The following is a 19,979-nucleotide window of genomic DNA, read 5'->3' as shown; positions in this document are numbered from 1 at the left end:
GAGAGTTCTGTGAAAGGGGCTATCATTTTTTCAAATTCATTGATCAAGTACCTGGAGGCCCAATGTTGTGGTGTGTTTTTGTGAAGGGTTAAACCCTCCCTCCTGATTTCCCAAGCTGATACACCTCCAGGCAATTGCTATTTGAGCTGAAGGGCAAACATACAAGTCCTCAAGTCAATACCTCTATCATTCTATTTTCCCCAGGGGCACATGGCAGCTCCCTGTGGCTGTTCCAGGTACATGAAGGGGAATGCTTCCCCTCTTCCCCTTGCCCCTTGATCCTGATCAGATACAGCTTGCATGCCTGGCAACTGAATTTCAAAAGAATCGGGAGCTCCATTCACTGTCTTTCTAAGATCACGCCTGGTTTGGCCCTGAATTGCCTCATTCAGCAGAACAGAATGGCATGGACTGTAAACCTTCAGAGCGCCAGTGGGAAAACTTCATTTATGAATGCTCTTCTGCAGATTACCCTCACATGCCACTGTATGCAGAACAGTAATTTCTATCAGCTGTTATTACATCCAAAGAACTAGGTATTGATGTAAGATCCCAGGAGACTTTCATAAGTAAATGAAATGACGAAGATAACAGGCAAATGAGATTGATGAGAATGGTCTTATGAGGTAGTCTTGTCTTCGAAGGTTTAGAATTTAGAATGCCCTAATGGCATTTCTGGTTGATTGAAACTCCTGTTACAGAAATTGACAAGCGCCGCAACCAGCTTTTGGATTTCCTCGGTTCCGTGCTAATGGAGATGCTCGTAAAATACTGGATTTACTTCTGCTCGGTCATGTTTTTTATCGTCAGCTTCAACGGCAAAGTAGCTCTGTACAAAATTCTCTACATTGCGCTTTTCCTGGTTTGGGTGGCTCTGTATCAGGTAAGCAGGCCTAGAATCTGATACATCTGTGCCCCTTTTTTGGGTTACTTTGTGGCTTGTTCCCCCTCCCTCCCTAAAAATTGTTTGATAGCAACTTTGAACTCCTCATTATTAGAATCTGACCTGGATAGCCCAGGCAAGCCTGACCTTGTCACATCTCAGAAGCTACCAGTACAGAAATTGTGATGTACTAACTAAACAATAAATCAATTTTCAAATATAAATGTCTTATTATTTGTAATAAATATTTTCTTGTACACACAGACTGCCTTCAGTATATATCATTACATGCAAGCTTCCCACCACAATGGCTGTACAAAAAGTGCTAGTGCATACTTAAACACAAAGTCCTATGCACAATCATTAAAGTGCTAATAAGGCAAGATAAGGCATATTTTTACATAAAGTTCATAGGAGAAATGCCAAGTACAGCACGAAGGGTGTAGATGGAAGGACCATCTCAGAAGCTAAGCAGGGTTGGCGTAGCTTAGTCATTGGATGGGAGACCCCTAAAGAACAGCAGGGTTGCTGTTCAGAGGCAGGCAACGGCAAACCACCTCTGTTTGTCTCTTGCCTTGAAAACCCCAGCAGGGGTCGCCGTAAGTCCACCACCAGAATGATCCGCATCATATTTGCTGCTAACACAAACAAATATTTAAAATGTCTGTCAGCTTATAGACTAAAACATGACATTGCATCCGTTGTTTTCAGGTTCACTATGAGAAATGGCGGCTAATCCTGAAGGGTTTTTGGCTCACTGTCGTCTCATACTCCATGATAGTCCTTATTGCTATCTATGCCTACCAGTTTGAAATGGTTTCTGAGTTTTTGTTAAAGAGCTTGGGGATACCAGAGGAGAGGTAAGAGCTTTCAGTTAGATCCAAAATATTTTACATTCAGTTTTCTCCTTGGCATCAGTTACAGTAAGTTCTTAGGGGAGTTGCAGAGCAGCAAATACAAACGTTGTGGTTGTCATTCAGATGTTCAAGCAAGGACCTGTGAGACTTGGGAGGGATCTTATTGCCCTTTTATCTTTTTTGCCTGTTCACCGTTGGTTTGGTCTCCCGCTCTTCCTTCCTGGGAGAGGGGGAATCTGTTGGCTGAACCAGTTCTTTCCCAACAGGTCTTGCTCCCTGAAGGGGAGGGGCCAAGTCTATGGCTCATTTGGAGCCCGTCTCTGCTGAACTGTCACATGACAAGGCATTTCTGCTTTTCTGGAACAAATGGTTTTTAGTGGGAAGTGGCACAGGATTCGAGTCTATCCTGCATGGACTTGGGAATTTAGAAGATAACTTACAGAAGTGAACAAATAAAGTAGGCAGCATGTCAGAAAAAGCCAAAGACAAAAGCCGTGTAATACTTTCTTTTAAGACTGTGCAAACTTTGTCAGGCTGGATGTTGAACAACAGCAGCAAAAAAACTGGAGAAAAAAAAATTCTTTCAAGCTTTATGCATTGAAAGTAGTCTACACAGGATGCTAACAAAGAGGCCCTGGGATCTTTTTTTTCCTCTTCTTACCTTCTTTTTGTTTATAAACATCTAGCCTGATGAAGAGACCTGGAGAACTCAAAAGCTTGCACAATGTTTTTGCTATTTGGGCTAGTATTAATGAAAGGTATTTCAAGGCTTTTGTTTTCAGATTATAAAGGCCTCTTCCCAGACCTGTGGAGTAGAGATTCTGTAGGTGTCTAGGTATGTTCACAGGAATTTCATATAAATTCATGGTTCCTTCTACAATGAACAGCCAAGGAATCGTAGGACCCCACACTGAAAGCATAATAAGTTGGGGTTTTTTTTATGCTAGGGAAATGCAGGACAGAGTTCACTGGTTGGCTCATTTGTATTAACCAAGAATGCCAGTTGCAGTTTGCTCTTGTGCTTGAAGACCCCTAATAGGAATGAATTCCTTTCTTCACCAGGCTGTCTGTATCCATTCCCCCACTTTTTTGTTTCACAGGTTAAAAGATCTGGGTCTTGAACGATTCAGCACTATAGAGCTCTTTGCAAGGATTCTGCTTCCTGCTGCATTTCTCCTGGCTTGCATCCTCCAGTTGCATTACTTTCATAAAGATTTCCTGAAGATCACAGATCTGACTAATATTGCTGTCAACCCTACTTTTTCACCTGGCAGGTACTGTGCATGGTGTAATGAGTTCGTGCATTGCATTAAGAGAGATCCATCCCTTTCTCTGAAAAAAATTAAACATCAGGGGCACCTTAAAGACTAACAAAATTTATCCACAAACTTTTGCGAGTCAGAGCTCACTTCATCAGATGCACGGGAGTGTACATCCACAAAAGATATACTTATACTTCAAATGACAAGCAACAGAGAGGTGGGAGTGGGGAGATGTTACAAATAGAGGCCAGTTAGAGAAATTGTGACCAGTCAATGAAAATTCAGTCTATTCAGAGTGGGTAAGGAGGACTGTAGCTAGATGTGCACAGTAGGAAAACATCCCCCCTTCAAAAGATAAGGCATGATATAAATATTTTAAATAAAATAAAATTAATCACGTAAGGTGCTGAGTAAGACATAAGCAGAACAGATTGTGTATGTTGTGTCCTGTTATGTTCTTTCTGACTTATGGTGACCCTATGAATGAGCACCCAAACATCTTATCAGTAATAGCTTTGCTCAGATCTTGCAAACTGAAGGTTGTAGTTTCCTTTATTGAGTCAATCCAGCTCATGTTGGGTCTTCCTTTCCTTCTGCCTCCAACTTTTCCTAGCATTGTTGTCTTTTTCTGTGAGCTGACCAAAGTACAATAGCCTCCGCTTTAGTCATTTTAGCTTCTAGGGAGAATTCAGGCTTGATTTGCTCTAAAAGCCACTTGTTTGTCTTTTTGATGATCTGTTGTATCAGTAAAGCTCTTCTCCAACACCACATTTTGAATGAGCTGGTTTTCTTCGTGACAGCTTTCTTCACTGTCCCACTTTCATATCCATGCAAAATCAATTAACATCTACAAAGTGCAGGTCATGCTAAATTATTAGAACCTATAGTCAGTCCTTTTTCATTTTGTTTTTACTGGTACTCATATATAAGGCTGCACCAATTTATACCACCAATTCTCCTCCTTAAATTTGGGAGAACCCCCTGCACCACCACAAAAAAAAGCCCCGGTGAATGAGAAAACCAAAGTTTTTATTCAAGCCTGGAGGAAAATAGGGTTGAATGTCGCTCTTGATGAATACTAATCCAACACTTTTGTGTTGGATTTTCCCTTTGAGTTCTTTTGCATTTCTTTTGTGTATATGTGTGTGTATATCTGAATTAGCAGCATTTATTTGGTTGGACACTTTTTGCAAGATCTGGTAGGGGTAAGAAATGAAGTTCAACAAACCTTAATAATAACTAGATTGATTTTCTCAGAACACAACCAACACGAACCTTGAACACCCTCTTCAGCTACTCGCTAAAACTACAGGGGGTAAAGGTCCAAACAACATCAACTAAAAGGCACAAGATCTCAAGACATACACAACATTTAGGAATAAACATTTTGAATGCGCAAGTATTTTGTAATAAGTGCATGGGGGGGGTCCACATCTTCCTTGTTTGATCAGCAGTATAAGACAAGAAGATACCTGGTTTTTGTCTATGTATTCTGGAATAACTTTGAGTTTTGTGATGTTTATGAAGCAAAGTATTGAAGGAGGAAATCTGACAATAATGTTATCTTCATACAACTTTGCCGACTGAGTGGCAATAAGGAAAAACTATAGAAAGATAATTTGGCAATGGTGTTTGGTTTTTAAGAATGCAATATATGTCGGCAGAGATCAATGTGAGTTTCTTTTAAAAGACCTATTCTTTACATTACGCATGTTAATTTTAAATGTTGCCTTGAGTGCACTTTATTCATGGAAAGGAGGCCCATACAATGTTAATCAACATACAAAAGTAGAAATAATCTATTTTGTCATGTGCAGATACTCTGAGACTTTATACAGTGTGATTTTGTTTGCTGTTCTTCACTTTTAATTTCTCTTCTCGACCACTGTGTGAGGGACACATTTATTATTCCCATTACTCAGATGAGTAAGTGAGCCCAGGACATTTCTGAACAAGGAAATGCTATTGGGTGGTGTAGTGTTAGTCTGCTGTGATTGAAAAGAAATGTTTACTGAGATTCTCTTGTTTCTCCACAGCGACAAAAAGACCAAGACTCGGGTGGCTCTTCTGGCTAATATGTAAGTTAGCTTTATTTCCTGAGTCTTTTCCAGAACTTCTTACAAATTGCGTCATGTTAGGTATAACAGAAGAAAATGAATTTGGGAGGGTTTTCAACCAGATGATGAGGATTTTCTATTTTGCATTCTTTGCTGCTGTGAATGCAGAGCCATGTGCATTGTCAACAGAGTATCCACACTGGAGTTTTGTGTTTGCTTGCTTTGGGAATTTATGTCTTCTCTCCAGAGTCCTGGTGGAAGCAGCTTACAAATAAAAACAAGACCATAAAAATCATAAAGTATCCATATTAAAAAAAAAAACCAAGCAAGTCATAAAAACCCGGCCAGGAGCATAAAAACATCATAAAATAACCACTGAGTACACTAAAAAAATCAATAAAACAAATATCAGATCAGAAGTAGACAACAAAACAAGCAAAAAGGTAAAAACCCGTTAGTTAAAATCCTCAGTAAAAAGAAGAGCTTTGGCTTAGTAAAAAGAAGAGTTAAGGTGAGCCTGGGAGCGGGGCATTCTGAATACAAGGTGCCACTACTGAAAAAGCCCTGTTTCTAGTTGCTACCTGCATCACCCCTGAAGATGGGGACACAGAGAGTAGAGTTTGGGAAGTACATCTTTTCTGCACACTTCCCTCCGTCAGCCACCATGCGTCCTGCTTTTCCCCCACAGTGCCACTAGAGGGTTTTTGGGTTTTTTTTTAAAAAAAAATCTGTAAATGCTATAGTGTGGCAGAGAAAATGGGTGTCCATAAAGAGCTGACCAAAGGGAAATGGTGCTAGTGTGGGAGGGACCTTTGAAAATGCACACATTCCCATCCAGGTAGTCCGAAAACCTGTTTGGACTGCATTCTTCCCAAAGATATTGTAGGAAAGCAGATCTGGAAAATCTAAGCAACTGACTAGGGGGAAGGGATTATTGCAACATAATTAAGGCATGACATTGTGTGAATGCTTAAAAAAAAACCTACCAGTTTGGACACCAAAGAGGAGAAAAACCTCTGTGTGGAAGCAGTCAAAATGTGTGTCCTGACTATTCGAAAGGGACCAGCTATTTTTTTATGCAGGGGACAGTCATAGAAGAGCAGATAATGCAGTAGGTCAACATGATACCAATCAGTGCTATTGATTTTTATGCTTTGTATTCTGTTCTGTTTTATACATGTTTCAATGAATGTTGCAGACTGCTTTGGAAACATGTTACTGTGCACGTAGCTTATAAATGTTAACAATAAAGGAGTCTCGAAAGCATAATATTTGAATAGAGGGATTATATATTGGAGAGATCAGGATGATTCTGTCCTGTTTTATTCCAGAGTTTTCAAGACTTCTGAGATGGCATGATAATCATTTATATTGTGTCTTTTATCTTTCACATTTTTTAGCCTCAAGGACAATATCTTGAGACTGCAAAAAAGGTGAGCTTTGATTTCAGTGAATCTGTTCCTTCCATGCCTTCAGGCAACTTGCATATTTCTCCGGCTTCGGTGCACACGTAATTGGAGACCCAGGTTTTGCTGGAACCCCCAGCTGGAAAATATGTGCATTGCTTTGTTCACACAAAATGGTGACAGCATGTATCAGTATGATCACAGGTAGTGTATTCTCCCATGATGCAAGATTGGCGTGCCAAAATTGTAACAGCTGAACAGAGCTATGGCGGTATATTTCTTAGAGCCAGAAATTACTCCCTACAAAAATTATTAACCCTCATGCTGAGCCTCCATACATTTTACTTTGTCTTCGCTAACCCTTATAGCCCTAGAAAAGTCATTTTGCTTGAAAAGCCTTAAGTGATTTCAGAGGGAGAATCTCCAGCAGTGCTTCCCAAATTTTTTTCAGGCCACCGCCCTCTTGGTTCCATAAACCCATCCCCAGTGTCTCCTACTCTATTCTATAAAAAGCATTATTCAGAATAGCAGTTCGCATGAAACAAAAAGAAAGTTAATAACAGTAAGTTAATAACAATAATAGCAGTAAAATGCAGCACACGTGATGACAACGGTTTCTCAAAACGTGGTATTCTGATCTGACTAGAGCTTTGGTGGTGTATTCACTTAAAATGTCAATAGATTTCAGCACCATGCAGACGTGGAAACCTGAAACGAGGAAGATGTTTCGTTCTAGGTTCTAGCCTGGTCAGTAGTAAATAAGCAAACAACGCCTTCGGGAAGGGCCCGTCTCCAGTACCCCCTTGTACCCCCTTGCCTCTTAGCACCCCCCTAGGTAATCCCATTGCCCCCCCTCAGGAGATGATGCCAGCCACTTGTCTAGAGCTCTTCAAGTGCCCCCCCAACAACAAGCAGTAAGCTGCTAAAATGTATCAGTAATATCTCAAGGCTTATGCAATAACAGTAGCAAATCCTCACTTGCCCTGAGATAACTGTAATGGGTTCTCCTGTGTTTTCAACAGGCTTGCTGCTGAAAAGCTACAGGATGATACTCAAAGTGGATTGGACTCCTCTGAGTATATAGCCGTAGATGAAACAACACTTAAGTGTCAGAATGAGAAATTGGGTAAGGACGTGCTGTTAGCTCATGGAGTTTCAATTTTTTCCAAGCAGATATACGCTCTCAGATGCCTGAAGCTCACGGGATGACCTTGGCTCACTCATTTTCTCTCAACCTAAACGAACTCACAGGGTTGCCGTGAGGACAAAATGTGAGAAAAGAGACCCATGTATAGAAAACCACAACTCCTTGGAGGAATGGCAGGATTTCCAAATGTACTCGATAATTATTTTTGAGGTTTTTAATTTTATGCTTTTTATCTTTTATGGAAGAACCGTAAAACTTTATATCCCAATGAGTCGATCATTCATTCAACAAGAGCCTGAGCGTTTATGATTTACACATTTGTTTGTCTGACGTTGCAGTAGATATATACATTTGATGTCCAACTTTCTTTTCATTACTGTAACACTTGGCATAGGGTTTTTTTTAAAAGGTACCTTTAATTTTAGGCACCTCATTTCCACTGACTTAAGTAGATGTGCCATGCCAGTCATTTTTGACCTGCATTGTATCTCAATGGTTGCCAGCCCTGGAGACATCTTTCAGCTTGATTTAATTTCAGGTGGCTTTGGAGGCCTCGTTCCTTCCCCAAAGGCTAGTTCTTTCACTAACTGGGATAGTTGCTGGTGGTGTATTGCTGGGTGGCCATTGGTGGCCAAGTTAGCTTGGTTGGGACTCAGCTGATAGCATTATGGGATGTACACCCATTGCTACTATTGCTGTAAATATTGAGGGACCATAGACTTCACTACTATTACCATAAGTATCAAGAAATGTTCTTGATATTGACTGTACTGACTCACACTGCGTAATCTACCTTGAGTCTTGGTGAGAAAGACGGACTATAAATAACATACATACAAATATACATATATATTCTCAGCTCTGTTTGTTCCTGGGCCATTTTAATGCCCCAGTCTGTCCAGTTTGTTTTTACCAGGATGAACAACCTGAGATTCTTCCCTTTAGACCTAGGAGTTGTTGTTGCTAGTTGCCATGTTTTGAGTTCAAAAACCTGACATGCTTAAGCTACTGTAAATCATTGTATGTTTGCTTTCCCACTCTTTTGCTCACTACTAAATATTGTCTCCTAGAATATATTACAACATACTTAGGCTGCAATCCTATGCATGCTTACTTGAGAATTACCCAACAGAAATCAATGGCTTACCTCCACGTAAGCATGTATAGGACTGTGGCTTTTATGCATCAAGATCCTGAAACATATCTACACTAAAGACTTAAATTGCTTTCGTGGTTATTTCAGTTCTTTAAAGAACCCTGGGAACTGTAATTCTGTGTGGTGGGCTCCCAATACCTAAAGGAGAATTCTCAGGCTCGTCACTAAACTGCATTCTCTAGAATTTTAGGGAGAAATTACCATAATTAAACTGGTACAGAAAGTGAAGTGTGATCTGCTTTATCTTTCTTGGTTATGCTGTTCCTTCACCCTTCTGTTGAGCAACTATGAAGTGCCACCTTCTGGCAAAACTTGCCCAAATTCGTTGTCATAATTTGCTCTATTTCTTTAGTGGAAAAGATGAGTAAATGGATGGAAGTGGTCGACAGTTTGGAGTCCCACCTTCTGAAGCTCACAGAAGCAATCTGCGCAGTGCAGATTTTTGCATGGCGATTTCTGGAGCTGCACATGCTCAAGATTACGTCTGTTTGGATCATCTGGATCACGGTTCACGAGGTCAGCAAATATACTGTTCTGGTTATTTGGGGTGGGGCTGTGGCTCAATGGTAGAGCATTTGCTTGGCATGGAGAAAGTCCCAGGTTCAATCCCTGGTATCTCCAGTTAAAAGGATTAGATCCAGGGTTTTTTTTCTGGGAAGAGGTGGCGGAACTCTCAAGAGGGAAATGAGGAAGAAACACACGAGATTCTTTGAAATCATATTATTTTCAAGCACTATTGCCGAGTATTTTCAAGAGGTGCCAGAACTCCGTTCCCCCGCGTTCCCCCTGAAAAAAAGCCCTGATTAGATCATAGGCGATGTGAAAGTCCTCCACTGGAGACCCTGGAGAACCATTGCCAGACTGGGTAGATAATACTGACTTTGATGGGCCAAGAGTCTGAGAGCGGAACTACAAGTGACAAAAGGCACAGGTTGGACACTTGTCAGCTTCCCTCAAGTTTTGATGGGAAATGTAGGCAGCTTGGCGGAATGTTGGACAAGTGACAGTTGAAAAGTCTATTGGACAGCAGTCAGAGAGCCAAGCTGCAAGACTAGGATGCCTACATTTCCCATCAAAACTTGAGGGAAGCTGACAAGTGTCCAACCTGTACCTTTTGTCACTTGTAGTTCCGCTCTGATACAGTGCAAGGCAACTTCATGAGTGTGGGAAGTTAATTATTTCCTGTGGTTCATCTCCTGTTGATATGATAAGACTAGCAAGGTGTCCATCACTTTGAACTGAAGTGTGTGTGTGGCATGCTGTGATCCGAGGGAGTACGGCGCATTTCAGTACTTTTGGTACAAAAATCCATTGCACCATAACTCCTCGACAGGTCCCCGTCAAGAGTGTTTTCCACATGGGGGCAAGTTTGCATGGTTACTCTATTGCTGCTGCAGCTATCAATACAGCATGGAGGCAGCAGAGCTTTCGCATGACAGTTCCCCCTACATTTTATCTGCCACAGTCCCCTGTGGCTCCCCTGTGGCAACTCTTTTCAAGATGCAAGTTTGCCACAAGAAAATGGAGATCTACGTGTGATCAGTGTATTGTTTAGACTAGCCCCAAGTGCCACGTATTATCAGGTCAAATAAAAACATAAAAAGCTCTGCTTGCAACTAGAACTGAGGCAAACCTGAAAACTGTGTGACTCTAAATGGGGCCCTGTTTTGCGTCGTAATGCAAGAGAGAAGTGGTTCTCTGAGACACTGAAAGATATTTTGAAACAATTTACTTTAGCCAAAATTCCATGGTTAAATGGCTTAGGGAATTATCTTAAGCAGGTCTATTCAGAAGTCCCGTTTTATTCGGTAGGGTTTACTCTCAGGAAAGTGTTCTTAGCATGCCAGATTCCAGATACTTTTTTGCATGTGTTTTTGATGTTTGTTTATAGGTATCTTTGATGAACTACGTTTTCTTTGTCCTCTGGGTGTTTGCTCTACCGTATCCCAAGCTCCGCCCCCAGGCCTCCAGGATTTGCACCTTTTGGTCTTGCGTGATGGTTGTCTGTAAAATGATATACCAACTGAAGTATGTCAAGCCCTTCAAATATTCTTCAAACTGCACCCAGGTCAGTTTACTAGCGCTCTGAGAACAAAGACCTCTTGTACCTTTCCTGAGCTTCATTGCTGTCTCTTAGAGCAGTTCTGCAAAGGAGCTGTCTGCATTAATTGTTTGGCTGATGCCAAAACCTGCAAGAAAGGAGAGGCAATGTATTTCATGAGGCATTATGAAATATTCTTCTGTGTAGGAAATGCCATGTGCATTGATGCCGTGATCTTTCTCCTTAATACCCATTTAGAGAAGCACAGTGGTTTTCAAGCTTTCTGTCTCCTCACATCAGCTTGTCTTCTGAGAGACCCTTGTGCTTCTACCACGAAACTAGTTAAATTTTGATAACAGCCGGCACCACAACAAAATGGTGGCAAAAGGGGCAAGGTCCAATCACAAAATGTCAGAAGATTCCACTAAATGCTAGGAGGTTCCAAGTCAAGCATCCTGTTAGGGCAAAGGCTGCTCTTTTAAAGTGGCTGCTCCCTGAAGACATAAAAGTGACGCCTCCTTGATTCTTCTTAACCACCTGCTATTCCAGTAAAGTTGAGGAAAGCCATGTCTGGCTCTTTGTTTTGGGGAAGAAGCAAGTGGGTACCAGAAAATATATTGGTGATTGCCATGGTGCCCAGAAGCATCATCTTGGGAGACCTGCCATAGATGATGGCAGAGCAGACTGGCTCTTGAATACACAATCAGTGTATGTAGGAGGACACTGTCTAAGTTTGCTGCTCATTACCCTACCTGAACTTAATCCCAAATTGGACATGACATGCAATTGTGTAGTATAGAGAGGTGGTCTCAAAGAGATGCTTCACTAATGACTTAGGGGCCATAGACTTCACCACTATGTTGCCGTATGTCCTATTTGTTGCTTTAAGCATGTGCTTCTACGTAGACATGGGCACAAATCGAAATATGAATCAAATTTCGTGATGAATCGGGCCGATTGATGTTTCGTGAAATGCATTTCATGGTTTTCATGAAATTTACAACTTGTGGGGCCGATTCGTTGGCTTCGTGAATGATTCGTGATGCCAGACAGGCTGGTGCTAATCCATTGATTCCCTAGGCAACATAGGCCCGGAATGTCTGCAGACCATTTGTTGCCATTGAAAACCCCAATCTTAGCCCATATAACCTTGATAGGCAGCTCTCCCTGCCAACTAGAGAGCTTCCATTCTACCCTATACAACAAGGAGCAGGGTGGTTAATCCCCTAGGCAACTGAGGAGATGGGCCTTCTGCAGCCATGGGAACACCAATCTCATCTCTCCAAACTCTGTTAGGCATGTATGTCTGCCAACCAGAGACCTCCTGTTCTGCTCTATGTGAGCATTTCTTATATAAGGCACAGCTCTCTGCCTCATGTTTTTCATGTCCAGTAGACAGAGGGAGAGGGAGGACCTGTTGCCTGGATTTGGAGTAAGAGAGTGGAATTGGGAGCTTCTGGCGTGATTTACTGCTGCCTTAAAAGAGACTGAAAAGCCTCTTTCTTGTTTTCAGCTCTTGGCCTTGCTGGGAAGGTCCACCCCACCTAACCCCAGTCTCAGGGCATTTCCTGGCTCTGGGGCCTAGCTTGACTGAGGCCTACCTTTTTTCTTTAATTTTCTTTGCTTATATTCTTATTTAGAGCATTTGTTCTTGCTGGCTTGTTGGGTGAGGGTGGGTGGAGGAGAGGCTGCTGAAGTGTCCCTGTGAGTTAGGCATCTCTGGGTATGAAGGAGGCCATTAAAGTGCCCTGAGTTCTGATGAATCACAAAACTAATGAATCATTTCGCAAAACGGGACAATTTTGAGAAAGTTCGTGATTTGTGGAATGTGACGAAACCCAAAACGGTCATTTCGGTTTTTCCCCATTTTGTGCCCATCTCTACTCCTATGTACTACCGTTTGCTTCAAGTATGACCCTACTGAGTAGTTCTGTGTTGTCTAATGTCAGTCCTAGAACTGCTTACGCTCTGTTTCAGCATTTCTTCAACTCTATATTGGATATTTGCTAATGTGATGTCTTTGTAAACTTGTCCTTGATATTGACTATACTAATCTCACACTATGTAATCTGCTGTGTCTCAGTGAGAAAAGTGGACTATAAATGACATTAAACAAACAAACAAACAAATCCCTAGACTTAAAAAAACCAAAGAGTATTTTGGGGCTGCAAATTTAAGTAGAGAAATGTTGAATAGAAAAGGCTGCTTAAACGTTTCCTCTTCTGCAAGTTTTCTTCTTAAAATTACTCTCATCCCTAGCTACTTTCCCACACAGCAGAGGAAGATCAATGGGGGAGGGGGAACCTAGTTTTCCCATTTCTGATGGTATCATGGGTGGACATATAATAACCTGCTAAGCAGCACTAGAGTTCCCCAGAAGACCATTTGAAAGCAACCACTTGGAGTAAAAGCAGTTGTCTAAAGACTCATACCAGTACAAGTTAAATTAGGCTCATGTGCCTAACAAACCACAGAATGTAAAGCTTTAGAGCAAGATTGCCAGCAAACAGAGGCTGGTTTCTGCAAAAATTGGAATGTTTATTTCTATAGGGGTTGCATCGAAATATGACCTACCAGTATGGCAACATGGACGAATTGTTAGATAAATCCTTGTTGTACATTGCACCAGTGGACCCAGCATACTGGTTTGGAGGGTTAATGAAGTGCCATGACAATGTTCTCCCTTGCCTAAAGGTAAGAATCTTACTGAGGTTCGGGAACTGAGCATACGTTTAGGTATTTCAGACACTGCAAAATGCCGTTTATTTTACAAAATTTGTATCTTGCACTCTTCTTAACTGATTAATTCTTGAGGCAGCTTGCAAATCGTTAAAAAGTAGGGGAAGATTGGGACTGGAGAGAAGGGAGCAGGTAAAGAGGAGAAATTGCAATGGGGAGGTAAGGTAAGACTAGAGAGAATGTGGCAGACAATGGGTGGGAATGGAAAAGAGTAGGTGGTAGGGATGGAAGGAAGCAAGGAAAAGGAAGAAGCTGTGGAGACTGGGGAAGGAAGGTAAGGAGGGAAAGTGAAGGCTGCGATGGTAGGAGGACTGGTGGAATGAGAGTTTCTGTGGGTCTTCTGCTTGTAAGTAATTAAACAACAGCCGTAAAAACTGGCATTCGCCATAACAAAATCTTCAAGAGTTACATGAATGATGGAAATTTTGACAGGCCTGCTTCTGAGCAGGATGGATATTTTTCCGGGGCCCTGGACTGTGGCAGCCACAAACCATTGAACTGTTGAACATCTTGATTAACATCAATGCAGGGGGTGGATTCAGGCAAAGGAGGAATCAAGAGGACCAGGTTGTCAGTGATGGTATGGCCATGTGTTAGAGCACTGGGTCCTTCTTTCTGCATTTCATAGGCTCACCTCACCATCCTCGTCTTAATGGCGCTCGAGGCGACGGTGCACCGCCACCAGTTTTTCTACCGCACCAAGAACCGGCTGATCCCGCCTGCCACAGGGAGCATGTTTGATAGCATCACCCGCCAGCACCTGGATGATGGGCTGCTCAGTTGCATCAAATACTTTATCAACTATGGTTTTTACAAATTTGGGCTAGAGGTGAGCAAGTGTTAGCAAGGGAGTAGCATGTCCCCTTGGTAGGCGACTCAGAGAATAAAACCAAACCAAACACACACACACATTGGGTTTAAGGAGAGCACTCCTTTGGCATGATAGCAGAGACATAATGAGGAATCCAAGATGAAGTTTTTAGAGCTGAATATTTCCAGGGAGTGACCCAACTGCCATTAATGTGATAGCTTTTCCATTCCACCCATCAAATGTGTACACAGCTGCACAGAGAAATGCAGCAGGTCTATTGGGTGCGATCCTGTCTCTAGCAGAGTCTGTGTGAATAGATGTCAGCTTATTTAACGGGTCAGATGTGGTTTTTTCCTCCAGTGCATCTGATCATTGCAATCGCTAGTAAACAAATATTACTACAAAGCCAAAAGCTTTCTCCACCAAACTACTTACAACTAGTTTCAGCCTGTGGATTTCTTTCAAGGAAATATAATAATAATAATAATAATAATAATAATAATAATAATAATAATAATAATATAACATTTGATTTATATACTGCCCTTCAGGATGACTTAAGACCCACTCAGAGCAGTTTACAAAATGTGTTATTATTATCCCCACAAGAAAACACCCTATGAGGTGGGTGGGGCTGAGAGAGCTCTGAGAGAGCTGTGACTGCCCCAGGGTCACCCAGCTGGCTTCAAGCAGAGGAGTGGGGAATCAAACCCGGTACTCCAAATTAGAGTCCTGCACTCTTAACCACTACACCAAACTGGCTCTCAAGTTACCAGCTGCTTCCAGCACTTCCTGTTTAATGTTAAAGTGATGTCTCAAGAAATTTCTTTGAAATCACTGAGGATCGCTGTTGCTTACCTGGGTGCAGGATTTATGCAAAAATGAGGGGGAAGGTAAAGGAACGAGCCAGATGAGGAATAGCTTCAATGACTGCATAGAATAAGCCTATAGGAAATGGTGTGAAGTGGGAATGATATGCTGATAGATTTCAAATAGCAAAATGGATCTCAAAAGATGAAGCCTGCCTAACCAGTGCAGACAGGGCAAGAAGTAGTGGGGTAAACCACAAGAAGGTAATTTTGAGCTGAAGGAAATGAGATGAGGTTTTCCATTGCTATTGCACTGGTACAACATGATACCATTTTATAAAAGTCCTCAAAAATGCCATGCAGTGGTGCAGGGGTGGGAAAGTGCAGGGGGAATGGTGGCTGAGAGAGGAAAGTGCACAGAAAACTCCCATACGGACTCTCCATTGTTAATGTGCTTCTGCATTTGCTGCAGCAATGCATGCCAAACAGAGAATCCTCACTTTGAAAATGCAGCCAGAAGCTCAATGGCTCAGCTAAAACAGTGGAGGGTGAAGCAACCTCAAGAGCAGTTCAGTGATATCTTCTGCCCTTTCAGACATGCTTTGTGGCTGCCATTAACGTGATTGGGCGACGCATGGACCTATATGCCCTGATCCACGCAGGTTGGCTTATTTACCTGTTGAACCGCCGTCGGAGGAAAGCAGTGGCTGAAGTCTGGTCCAAATATTGCTGCTTCCTTGCCAGTATCTTGGCCTTCCAGTATATGCTTTGCATTGGCTTCCCACCTGCTATATGTCAAGGTAAGCTGAAAGCTGTGCATTCTGGGTAATTGTGGGGCTACTGTAGTCCAACTCAATAATCGATTTGCTGAGTGGGCCGGTTGTGCTGTGCTGCCCAGTGGACAGAGTTTCTTCAGGCAGTTCCCTTTGAGTGAAGAATGTCCCATCAGTAGGGTATCAATGGGAGCTTGGAAAGTAGTTGCTTGCTTCATGTAATACAAGCAATCTCTTTGCTGGCAGATTATCCGTGGAGAACATCTCATTGGCTACTGCATTCAAATCTGATTAAATGGCTGTATCTGCCTGACTTTGCCAAGAAACCTGATGCTACTTTTCTTCTGAGTAAGTATAGTCTTGGCTGTGTGATATCAGCTTAACATAAGTGGCTGCTGCTTACTTTTGGGAGGAAGAAGTCCCTAAATAAAAAGATAGTTTCAAGTGGGTAGACATGTTGATCTGTCGTAGAACAGCAAGATTTGGTTCCAGTCACACCTTAAAGACCAACTAGGTTTCCAGGTTATGAGCTTTAAGAGTCCGAGCTCCCTTCATCAGATATCTCCCGTGCTCCTATTGTTCTGAAAACAGTGTAAAATGGGATTGCTTGGGAGGCCATTTTTTTAAAAAGTGAATAAGGTTGTAGTTAATGTTTAAGGCAGTTTTCATTGTTCAAATGTTTGTAGTTCAAGGAGTTTTACAAACACTGGTATACATTGGCATTATTACAATTAAACACACACATAATAACAACCAGCAGGGGTCATTTCGTAGAAAAAGAGCTGGAGGAATGCATTAGCACAACTCATTAGCATATGCCACACCCCTTGACAACACTGGAAGTGTGTATTAGCATAACTGATTTGCATATGCCACACACCCCTGATATCACCTATCCTGGCTGTTTTGGACCCAATCCTGGCCATTCAGGGCCAAAATTGGGCCCAAAATGGCAAAAAGGGGCTGAAAATGGTCCCAAATGGTCAGGATCAAGCCGCTACTGAGTGGGAGAATGATCCACCACCTGTTAGAGGCCCGATCCGGGCTGTTTTGGCCCCAACTCAGGCTGAAACTGGCCCAAAATGGCTGAGGGTCAGGTGGGCGGGGCCACCTGACATGTGACCTCTTTGGGGCACTGCCAGAACTGCGTCCCTGCGCGTTACCCCTCAAAATGAGCCCTGACAATCAGATAAAACTATTTACAGAGTATAACATCAGAGACTGCCTGTTCTCAAAACCTGATTGATTGGTTGGTTGGTTGGTTGGCTCTCACTGAGTCTCAAGGCAGGTTACAGTGTAAAACAATTCAAAGAAATAGCATGAGACATCCAATAAACAGAGCAATGGGATTAGAAGTACAAAAATTAGAAACGATGCAAAAAAAGTATCAGACTTATATATCATAAATAATGAAAAAAATTGGAATCACAAAAGTGAAAAACGAACAGTAAGAGCCAGATAATACATACAATAAACAGGGATAGACTACAATCCTGTTCTTTTTATAAAAGCACCTTCCTGAACCATTATATTACGCTACAGCCCTATTCCTCTTATAGACATGCCCTCCTGAACAATTTTATTTCACGCAGTTTGCAGAATGCCCGAAGCGTGGGAGCCTTCCTGGACTCTTCAGGTAGGCTAGACGCCAAGCTACAAGTGACGCCTTACACAGGTTGGACACTTGTCAGCTTCCCTCAAGTTATGATGGGAAATGTAGGCATCCTGGTCTTGCAGCTGTAATGGAGAGCCAAGCTGTAAAACCAGGATGCCTACATTTCCCATCAAAACTTGAGGTAAGCTGACAAGTGTCCAACCGGTGTCAGGCGTCACTTGTAACTTGGCCATAAGATACTTGCGTGGGCAGCCATTGGTCTTACCCATTTGTAGGATGCCAGTTTTAAAAGGCTTTGATCAGATGTGCAAAGCTGTCGTGGCAGAGCATTCCTCAGAAATGGGCCAACACGGGAGCCCTCCTGACCTCTTTGGGAAGCCCGTTCCAGTCGGATAGAGCCGGAGCCTGCCCCACACTCCCCCCAAGACTGAAATTGGGCTGTGTCAGATCTAATGGGCTTGAGAGAGAGGACAATCAGGAAGGAGCCCTACAAGAGTCTGAGCTGGTGCCCAAGTTCATACTGGGACAGACAATTCCTCTCCTGTTGCTGTCCCCCAGGATATCCCCAACTGGAATAATCATGCAGCAAATAGTTAAGTGACTTCTCCTTCCCTGTCTCCTCTCTCATCACAGATGACTTCCTGCTTCTGCTCTTTGCCTCCTGCCAACGGCAGGTGTTTGAAGACGAGAATAAGCCCATTATGAGGATGCTCGCTGGGGATAATTTAGAGATCAGCCGAGTCCTAGACCCAGCTGGGCTCTTTGAGTACAGTCCTGTACCAAACTTTATACGCTGCAGGTAAGAAGCTTGGGGTGGGGCAGAATTTGCTCTATAAAGCAGAGTGGGGTTGTAGGTTCGAGGGTGATTCTTGTGGTGTACCATAACAGAAATGCTGGCTCATTACCATGTACATTCTGAAGGCATACCCTCTAACATTTCCTTGATGAAACAGGGATATTCTTCTGTATTTTTGACGACATGTACATCCTCAGGCCTGAATAGGCATACACCTCTTCCACAATGCTGGAGATTTGGCTCTGCCTGCCAATCACTGTATTCATTTACTTTGGAATACACTCTTCTCTGCTGGCCCAAGAAGCAAATGTATTAATAAAGTGACCATAACTACTTCTGCTTTATTTTTCAATGGACACTCCATTTTTAGCTCCTTGGGAATTTAAGGATTTTTTAAAAAGCGTATGTCTGTTTAATAGAATGTCGAACCTAGCACATTCAGCAACTCACGTTGGGCTCAGGATATGGTCCAAAAGACATGAGATGCTGCGATAGTGTTGAAGCTAAGTAGGTCTGGATTTGTCTTCACTTGGATGGGAGACTTCCCAGGAGCCTCATAGATGCCACCTTGATTTCCATGATAAAAGGATATATAAATAAATAAGTCTTGTTATTTGGATACTTTAGGTGAGTGGCCATGTTGCTCAACAGTAGAACAGCAGGATTGGTCTCCAGTGGCACCTTAGAGCCAAAACACACGTTAAGAAATACCTAGGTTCAGCACGTGTTCTCTTACCTCAAGGTTTGCCGGGATCTGTAGGCGTCCTGGAAGCTTAAAGTTTAGCGTTTACAGAGCAGCAGGGAGGGAAATACAGGCGCCTGTATTTCCCTTCCCCTTCCTGCTGCTCTGTAAATGCTAAACTTTAAGCTTCCAGGATGCCTACAGATCCCGGCAAACCTTGAGGTAAGAGAACACGTGCTGAACCTAGGTATTTCTTAACGTGTGTTTTGGCTCTTAGAGACTAACAAGATTTTCGGAGTGTAAGCTTTAAGGAGTAAGAGCTCCCTTTTCCAGACACGTCTCAAGAATGGAGCTCTGCCTCTCGAAAGCTTACACTCTGAAATCTTGTTCCTCTCTCAGGTGCCACTGGACTCAAATCCTGCTGTTCTGCTATTTGGATAGGCAGTGATAAGGGAAGTGTGCACACTGGCAGAGTTTATTTCATAAAAAGATGTTTCTCCAAATGGCAAAACAGAGACCATGAATATATCTTGTGTGTCACATTTTAATCCCACCCTTCCACTGGGGAGCTCAGATTGTCATGTGTAGTCACCCCTCCACCATTTTATCCTTAGATCAATGCTGTGAGATACATCTAGAAAAGCAGGGACCATGAATATATTCATCAGTTACATTTTAATACTGTCTTTCCTCTAAAGAGTTCAGGGTGATTTACATGGTTCTCTTCTCCACCATTTTATCTTCAGAAAATCAGCCATGACAGAGTGCCTGGCCCCAGGGTCACCCCGTAAGCTTCATGACAGAGTAGAGATTTGAGCCTGAGTTCCCCAAGTTTTAGACCAACATTCTAACCGATCAACCACACTGAATATAGCAAGGATGTGTGAGGATAAGGCACTGTCAAGTTGCAGATGACTTATGGCAACCCCATAGGGTTTTCAAGGC

General features: G+C 42.5%; 1 protein-coding gene across 1 annotated transcript in view; it reads left to right on the top strand.

Annotated features, from left to right (window-relative positions):
* Positions 1-19,979, top strand: part of LOC129330426 (piezo-type mechanosensitive ion channel component 2-like) — a 90,062-nt gene that overhangs the window by 14,776 nt on the left and 55,307 nt on the right. Inside the window, exons 11-24 of the mRNA XM_054980454.1 lie at positions 702-883; positions 1,595-1,743; positions 2,841-3,014; positions 5,039-5,080; positions 6,460-6,492; positions 7,488-7,591; positions 9,121-9,284; positions 10,660-10,836; positions 12,067-12,100; positions 13,412-13,503; positions 14,177-14,377; positions 15,764-15,968; positions 16,188-16,289; positions 18,190-18,355. Of these exons, the coding sequence (XP_054836429.1) occupies positions 702-883; positions 1,595-1,743; positions 2,841-3,014; positions 5,039-5,080; positions 6,460-6,492; positions 7,488-7,591; positions 9,121-9,284; positions 10,660-10,836; positions 12,067-12,100; positions 13,412-13,503; positions 14,177-14,377; positions 15,764-15,968; positions 16,188-16,289; positions 18,190-18,355 (1,825 nt within the window). The remainder of the gene's footprint in view (positions 1-701; positions 884-1,594; positions 1,744-2,840; positions 3,015-5,038; positions 5,081-6,459; positions 6,493-7,487; positions 7,592-9,120; positions 9,285-10,659; positions 10,837-12,066; positions 12,101-13,411; positions 13,504-14,176; positions 14,378-15,763; positions 15,969-16,187; positions 16,290-18,189; positions 18,356-19,979) is intronic.

Source organism: Eublepharis macularius, chromosome 5 (assembly GCF_028583425.1).
Source record: "Eublepharis macularius isolate TG4126 chromosome 5, MPM_Emac_v1.0, whole genome shotgun sequence".
In the NCBI taxonomy this organism is placed as follows: Eukaryota; Metazoa; Chordata; class Lepidosauria; order Squamata; family Eublepharidae; genus Eublepharis; species Eublepharis macularius.
Note: the sequence above shows the minus strand (reverse complement) of the source record. Positions and strands in the feature narration are given on the sequence as shown.